The 7,515-nt window shown below is 56.5% G+C and overlaps 1 protein-coding gene and 1 pseudogene across 4 annotated transcripts; both read right to left on the bottom strand.

Annotated features, from left to right (window-relative positions):
• Positions 1 to 135: 135 nt before the first annotated feature.
• Positions 136 to 7,465, bottom strand: ENTR1 (endosome associated trafficking regulator 1). 3 transcript variants are annotated; one of them, XM_081066164.1, is made up of 10 exons: positions 7,236 to 7,431; positions 7,004 to 7,153; positions 6,348 to 6,413; positions 5,499 to 5,614; positions 4,801 to 5,202; positions 3,684 to 3,757; positions 3,200 to 3,311; positions 2,851 to 2,913; positions 2,305 to 2,444; positions 136 to 1,860 (listed from the first exon to the last, which is right to left on the bottom strand). In XM_081066164.1, exons 1-10 carry the CDS (start codon positions 7,303 to 7,305, stop codon positions 1,764 to 1,766), a joined length of 1,290 nt encoding a protein of 429 aa, XP_080922290.1. In that variant the 5' UTR covers positions 7,306 to 7,431; the 3' UTR covers positions 136 to 1,763. The 3 variants fall into 3 exon arrangements, with proteins under 3 accessions (XP_080922290.1, XP_080922291.1, XP_080922292.1); XM_081066165.1 differs by lacking the exon at positions 6,348 to 6,413 and having other exon boundaries at positions 7,236 to 7,424; XM_081066166.1 differs by lacking the exons at positions 6,348 to 6,413; positions 7,004 to 7,153 and having other exon boundaries at positions 7,236 to 7,465.
• Positions 3,891 to 4,436, bottom strand: LOC308504815 (small nuclear ribonucleoprotein E-like; annotated as a pseudogene). The gene has a single exon. The product of its transcript is annotated as a small nuclear ribonucleoprotein E-like (transcript).
• Positions 7,466 to 7,515: the final 50 nt, after the last annotated feature.

The raw sequence follows: 7,515 nt of genomic DNA, 5'->3' as shown, positions 1-7,515 counted from the left end.
GCGGCTCGTTCTTGCCACGCTTACTGAGCAGCTCCTGTCGTCACCGGGACCTGCCCCAGGGCCCGAGTCCAGAGGCAGAGATGGAAGTTCAACACATTTGTCAGCATCACTTGTATTTTCAAGTTTTTTTTTTTTACTAGGGAATACTTCAGACTATACAAAAGGAGAGAACTGGCTAACAAAGCACGTGCTCACGCTCCTCCCTGCTTCATCCACACCCTCCCTGGGGCATTTGCAGCTGCAGCAGTTGGAGGGGGCTGAAATACAGGGTCAGAGTCAGTGGAACATCGCGAGGTGCTCCGGGTGGCTGCCCAGCTTCGGCGCAGCCTGGTGAGGGGATGCCAGGCTGGTGATGTGCTGCATGTCCCCCAACCCCTCCCGGTAAGATGCTGTGCTCCTCGCAGGGCTGCAGCCTGAGGCCTCGTCCCGGGCAGCCCAGCCCTGCCTTTACAGGTGTCCCTGTTGAGGGTACACCTGGAAGAGAACCTCATTCCAGCACTTTTCTTACTAGACCATCTGTCTGAAATCGGCTAACAGAACCCACTTTTCACCAAGGGGCAGGAGCACGAGGGGTACTTCCCTGTAGATCAGAGGGTCTAGCAGTTTAAACGTCTTTCGAAAATTCAACCACATGATCTCCAAAAACTCGCTAACAGTTGAAGAACCCAATCTGCCCGACTCGAAACACACACTGGGGTCAGGCCCAGGCAGCAGTGCTGAGACTGCCTTGGCCCCGTGGCAGGCGGCTGATGCTTCACATACCAGCACAAGTCACTGTTATGACGAGGACAAGATGCGTGCCCTGGCATTAGAGGACAGTCACGATTCTCATAAAGAACTGGCTAAGTCAGAAAAAAGGCATAGTGCACATGAATTTTAGAATTTATTAAATAAGCTGTCAATTTGAACAGGAGGAAAAAATTAAAAAATAACATCTACAGGAAAACAGCCCAAAAAGCAGCGTGCATGTTACGCCTCCCTGCATTGGATCGGAAAGTGGTTGGAAAGGCACCCTGGGAGACCTCGTGCTAACCACAGGAGGCTCAGCACGTCCTCTAAATTCCTGAATTCTGAACGTCATTGTACAAAAGGCCACTTGAAACGGTACCAAAACCCTCCAGCCAAAAGCAGCTTTTCAAAACCGAAGGCCCCTGAAGGTGTGTTAGATAGTTTCACAGTGTGGACACCTGTGGACCTCGGTCCCCGTGGGAGGATGGCATCCACCACGTGCGGTGTCTGCTTTCAGGCCAGGCCACCAATCACAGGAGCCAGCCCTGTGAAGCCACAGGAGGGACTGGGCACCAGAGGGGCATTGAGAGGCAGCTGAGAGCCCTATCCAAGGCAACCCTCTGAATTCCGGCTCATTTAGTGTTTTTCTCGACTTGTGAAATGAAGGATGATCAACTGAATTTATCTTACAATGAATGTTCTGGAATGAGAATGGAAACCGCGCATCACAGAATTGCTGTTTCCATGTTCAGTAACTTAAAAAAACTCAATGGCTTTTATAAAAACGTCTTCCAATAGCTCATTAGTCTATAACACAGCAGGGGTTTACCAGAAGCGCTGCGTGGGTCACCTGTGGGAGCTGCTCCTCCTCGTGGTTGGCTAATACTGTTCTAGGTCATGAAATTAGTATCTCATGATAAATATTTTTACTATGGGCAAAGACTGCATATTTAAAGACACAATGGCATTTATAACCCAGCAGGTAGTGATTTCAGGATGTAAACAGCTGCGAGCTGGAAGCGTCTCCGTGGTTCTCAAGACTCCTTCTCCTCTTTAATTTCAGAAATTCTGTCTATAGATTTAAGGATTTCGGCAACGAGATTCAGTGTTTCAGCCCCAGAAACCAGCTGCCTAAAATGAAAACATGGATATTATGGGCTGCCGTCAGCGCTGGGCAACAGACGGGCAAGCCATCAGAGCCCAGGACAGGCCGAGTGAGCAGCACAGAAAGCATAGCCTTCCTCACACACGTGGCCGTGCTGTGGATACGGCTGCCCCTGCAGCGCTCAGCCAGAGGGACACAGACAGTGAGGGGGACTCGTGACACGGCCAGCAGCGTGCTAGGGACCTCCAGGGTGTGTGCAGGTGGGGGAGCTGTGCCTCACATGTGTCTATCGTTAATGCCCGAGCCGCCCAGGTAAGAAGGGCTGTTGGCACGCTGACGGTTAGAACCTGCTGGCCCGACGATGGAGTGCTCGCACCCCCAGCCCCGCCCACCACGGGTGGTGGGCCATGTGCTTGTGGCTTGAAACCCCGTGCTAAGCGAGCCCCCCTCCCCCCAACCCTGGGACTCACTTTATTGAGGCACGTGAGTTGTCCATGACAGCGCGGAGGTTCTGCAAGGCCACGTCGGTGTTCTGCTTCACCACCATCAGGCTAGCGCCCTGGCCCGAGCGCAGGGCCTCGTTCTCCCGCCTGAAGTTACAGACCTGCGCCTGGGGAGGGGTGAACAGGGGAGCTTCTAAAAGGCAGTCCGACTAGAACCAAACATCACACCTTAGTAGAGGCAACTGAGGGCACGGGGGCTTGGCCCCCCAACAGTAGGTGCTCTTTCCTAACTGGGGGCTCCTAATGCCATCCCCAGTCCATCTTCAGCACTAACCCACAGGAATCAAAGATTCGTTCAAGTGTACATGCCACGCAGGAACCCATGCGACCCTCATGAAACAGATGCAGCAGGCTGAGGGCCCGGGGCCTTCATTTGGGCCCCGAGAGGAGCGCATGCGGCCCTGGCAGGTGTGTTGTCCGTTGGGGAGGGAAGAGCCCCAGCAGAGGTGGTTTTGTGTCTTTTCTGGAAGTTACTTAATTCACAAACATGGAAACTTGAGACCTTCTAATTACCTGGAGCAAGTTTATTTCTTGTTTTAGTTTCATGACGTGATTTTCTGCCTTTACAGCCCGTTTCTGTTACAAAAAAAAAAAAAAGGCATCAGTGACATGGCAACATGGACACAGGACGTGGCCCTCCTTCCCAACGCCTCTGCTTTCACCCAGTGTCCCCCCAGCCAGCGCCCACCAGCAGACAGCCACCGGGAGGGAGGGACCCCTTCTCAGCAACTGTGCCTCTGCTCATAGATGGCCTCTGGGACGGCCCAGCGCAGAGCGTGGGTGCACCTCAGTGACATGGCCTCCATTTCACGTCCCGCCAGCGGCGTCACCCCGACAGAGCCCTGCCCCTCCCCCTTCGTACGGTCATCAGCTCCAGGTTCTGCTCCACCTGCTGGACCACGGACTCCAGGTCATGATAGTCACTCTCCTCCTTTATCATTTTTGCTTCTAACTTCCGCTCCAGCGTCCTCACCCTTGTTGAAGAACAAACCGTGTTACTGAGAACTCGCGGGACTAACTGTAAGACTACTCTAAAAGGGGCTGTCACTGGATGCATTCGATAAAAACCCCACGCGGCCACTGTTTCGGAAAGAACCGTGTCTGTGAGGCACAGACGTGGGGCCATAACCTTGGCCGGCCCGAGGAGCAGCTGCCAGCCCTGCCACTGTGCCGAGTGTGACGGATTCGAGACAATACATTGGACACCGAACACGGGACACGCATCAGATCCTAAGGATTCACATTCCGTGAAGCCCAGCCTCAGCTCAGCCTGTCACCGCACTCCCACTTCACACTGGACTGGAGTGGCAGCAGGAGTTCAGAACTGCAGGCGACCAGAGGCTTACATTTCTGTCTGTGTGTCAGAGAAGCTCTGAACCTCTGTCAGCTTTCTTCTGAGCTTAGAATTCTCATCTTTCAGCTGGGGAGAAAGAAAAGCCTTATTAGAACTCAGTGTGTCTCAGTCAAAAGAGATCTACACTTCCGCAATTCGTCTCTGGCACGTCTGTCTTTTTTTTTTTTTTTTAAATAAAAACAATTCCTCAGCATTTATAGTCATCTGTTAATAACATAAGAGTAATCGGAGCAATATGAATAAATGTTTAAGAACTATGCTAACAAAGGAGACCTAAACAACACAAACTGTATGGCCTTCTCAACAATTTCTCACTTCGTTAGTCATTTCTAGTTGGAGACACTTCGAAGCAGAGTAATATTATCCCCTTTTAGCATGATCCGACCCAGCTGTTTTCTTGACTTTGTTTTAGAATGAATCTCTTCTGCATATCTAATACGAGGTTCATATACTCATCAAAACCAATGATACAGCCCTCTATCCGCATATTCACTTGCTCATATAGCCACACCCGAATCCGAGATCTATTTTGCAAGTATCTGAAGATGAGGTTGATGGGCTTCTGCACTTTTTGGCCCTGGCCACGGTACGCCATGGTGGCAGCTGACAAAGACCACAGTAACCCTGGCACGTCTGTCTTGATAAACACAAATAGCCTGGAGTCACCACAGTCCACTTCCAGAGGAAATCCACGAGCAAAGGCTCCTACTTAAGGCCCATGGTCGTGTTTCCCCTCTTACTCCATGACTCTTTTTAGGTAATTGCAATTTAAAAAATCTCCTTTACCCAAAACACTTGGCACGATGCCCAAGCGATAGCAGGAGAGACCCCTTCCTGCAGGGTAGCCCTTTAAGGGTCTCCACTCCATTCCAGTTCATTCGTAGACAGGTATAGCCTACAGCCCTTCACAGCACTTCTCAGTCGGCCATATTCATGCGTGCTGGGTCAGCACCGGGGACAGTGCTCCACATGGAGACACTACAACGGGCTGCCACATCACAGACTGTCCTGTCCTGGGAGCCAAATCCCCCCGCAAGCTCCAGACTGCCTCCCAAAGTGCTGCTGACACGGGTTGTTCACCATGTGCCCACACAGCCCCCCTCACTTACTGCTTCGTAACTTATCTGCAGCGTCCGAAGGTGCCTGTCTCCCAGAGACTCTCCGTGGGCTGCGAAGTCTGCACCAGGGCTCCCCGCCGGAGAGGCGCGAGAGTCAGAGTCACTCAGCGTCCACGGGGGCAGAGACTCGGGCCCCACCAGCTCCGATGGGCTGGAGAAGAAGGAGACGTACGTGCTGCAGGGCGACATGCTGGCAGCCACCCTTGCCGAGTGGCTCTGCTCCACAGCAGACGGCAGGTAGGCCCCGTCCCAACCGTCGTCCTCGTCCTCATCCAGGAGGATGCCAGCCTCCGTCGGGTCTTCAAAAAACGGCTGCTGGTATTCCAGGCCAAACCCCACGGTTTGGCAGGTGGGGGAGTTGCGGTCGAGCCCCAGTGAGTGCCTCGTGGCTTCCTAAAGGAACAGCAGAAGGCAAGGCTGAGACCCAAAAGCCACCACAGGCCCTTCTTCCTGGATGTTCAGCGTTGGAACGTGAAGACCCTATCTCGTCTCCTGGGGCAGATGAGAGACGAGAGGGGCCACAGCTTAGCACACACAACTTCCCCACCAGCATCAGCAGCTGCCTCGCCTTCCCCAGCCCTTCTGCCTGTAGAACGTCTTCCAAAATGAGGTCGCCAGTCAGGAGAGAGATGCTGGGGGTGGGGTGGGGGGAGGTCTGTCTGAAGTCCCGGCAAACTCCTTACGTTTACCTTTGCATAAAGTCTGCTGTTGGCTGTGTCCTCTTTCGACAGGCTGAAGTTCTTGGTTTTCAGAAACTCTTTAAAGGAGAATGGATTTGCCTCTTCAAGTTCTTCAAGTTTATCATCTAAGACAGCAACAGACATTGCAAATGTGAAGTCTCCTGAAGGTCACTGAAAGGAAACTTTCCTATTCCTTTCTCTTTCCAAAACAAGAACACATCTAAAATCGGGAAGGCCACCCTGGCCGGTCCACCAGAACTCAGTGACACCAGGAAATGAGAAAGCTGGCCTACTTCCACCCCCGCCTTCCCATCCCCACGCCAGCCCTCAGCTCCCACATGGCTGCCCACGGGGACCACCTGAGGCAGGCGTCTGCACTCCCACACAGGCTGTCAGCTTGGCCTGGGGCGTGCCCCGGGTTGGGGGCCGTCAGAGCGCCCGAGGCCCCACCAAGCTGGGTATCACTGCTCCACCTCCGTCCTTTCCCTACTCACTCATCCACCTTTTCCTTCCCCTTCCCGCTCTCCCAGGACCTACCCAGCCAAACTGCAGCCTTTCGGTCCACCAATTATCTGAGCCCCGGTGCCAGCCAGTTACAGCTGGCTCCCGTAACTGCAGCCCTGGCTGTCTCCTCAGACCTCAGAAGTGACTTCCCACCTCTCTTCCGTCCCTCACATCTTAGGTCGGACCCTTTTCCCTTCTACCTGAGGGTCAAGATTGAATCCGGGGGCTCTACCCCCATATGCTCCCGGGCTCCAGCTACACACTAGTTACGGGCTGTCAGATCGACAATCCCACCCCCAGGCACCTGACTGGCGTTGTGCTGGACAGAGAGAGGGGACTGCTGAACTACTCTACCTCCAAAATGTGTCTCCTGGACTTCTGATGGGCCTTGCTTTGTACACTTCCCCTTTCCACTGACATCTGCAGAGACATCGTCACCCCGCCGTGATCGTGGGAAGCCCTTACGACCACGACCTTCTTCCAACATGGGGTCTCAACTGCAGTGGTTCTCAGAGCCTGGGGACCTTTAAAAACACACGCCTCCGGGCTCCTGCCCTGGCGGTGGCCTGCCTTCCATGGGCCCTGGCGGCTGTGATTCTGAAAACAGCTCCCACTAGGTTTTGATGCCCAGTGGGGCCGCACACGTCTTCCTCTGACTGCGACACCTCCCGCATGCTCTCCTGGGTTGCCATTAGTTTCTCAGGCCCTGAGGTCACCACCTACACGGGCTGCAGCCCTGGGGGCCGGCGGCGCGGCGGCGGGGGGAGACCGAGGGTGAAGCAGCCGCGCGCTGCCCCGCTGGTGTGCGGTCATGGCCCCTCAGGCGCCATCGGGAGGAACACGGTGGCCACGCCGGCTCTTACCGTCCTGTATGGGAACGGTGTGCCCGGAGGGGTGTCTCCCCGGGAGCAGACTGCGAGCTCCCAGCGGCGGGACTGCTCTCCGCCTCTGCACCCCAGCGCCGGGCCCGTGCTCCCCGCCGCGCGCGGGTCCCTGCGCTCGTCTCTCACCTGCGTCTCCCACGGGCGCGAGCGCCGCGCCGGGCACATAGCACATAAACGTCGGCCGCGTGCCGAGCAGGCGGGGGTCCGGGTCCCGGCCCCGGGCGCGCTCCCAGTCGAGCTGGGGCAGACGCGAGCGGCGCCCACAGAGCGCGGCAGCTGCAAGTACAACGAGAGCGACTTCACGCGCGCCGCGGCCCCGCCCCCGCCCGCCGCCCGCCGCCCGCCGCCCGCCGCTCACCGTCCGGAACGACGAGGCTGCGCGCCCGGGACAGCGGGGTGGCGCCCGGGCGGCGCGCGTAGCCCGCCATCGCCGTGGGCCCGGCGGCGCCCGCCCTCCCTAGCCCGGCAGCGGCGGCTCCATGGCCCCGACTCGCCCACCCCGTCGCCCGCCGCTCGGCCGCCGCTCCGAGCCCCTGTCCGCGGCTTCCGCTCCGAGCCCCGGAAGCGAGCGCCCGACCGCCGCGGACCGGCGTCGGGAGGCGGGGCGTCGGGGAGGCGGGGCGCCGGGGGCGGGGCGC

This window comes from Rhinolophus hipposideros (genome assembly GCF_964194185.1).
Source record: "Rhinolophus hipposideros genome assembly, chromosome: 11".
NCBI classification, from domain to species: domain Eukaryota; kingdom Metazoa; phylum Chordata; class Mammalia; order Chiroptera; family Rhinolophidae; genus Rhinolophus; species Rhinolophus hipposideros.
Note: the sequence above shows the minus strand (reverse complement) of the source record. Positions and strands in the feature narration are given on the sequence as shown.

Excerpts from the sequence above, each read along its gene's own strand:
- ENTR1 (XM_081066164.1), bottom strand. The coding sequence starts at position 7,305 with ATGGCGGGCTACGCGCGCCGCCCGGGCGCCACCCCGCTGTCCCGGGCG. Across the intron at positions 7,154-7,235 it reads CAGCCTCGTCGTTCCGGACG|CTGCCGCGCTCTGTGGGCGC; the intron begins GTGAGCGGCGGG and ends TTGTACTTGCAG. Across the intron at positions 3,312-3,683 it reads TCTGACACACAGACAGAAAT|GGTGAGGACGCTGGAGCGGA; the intron begins GTAAGCCTCTGG and ends TTCTTCAACAAG.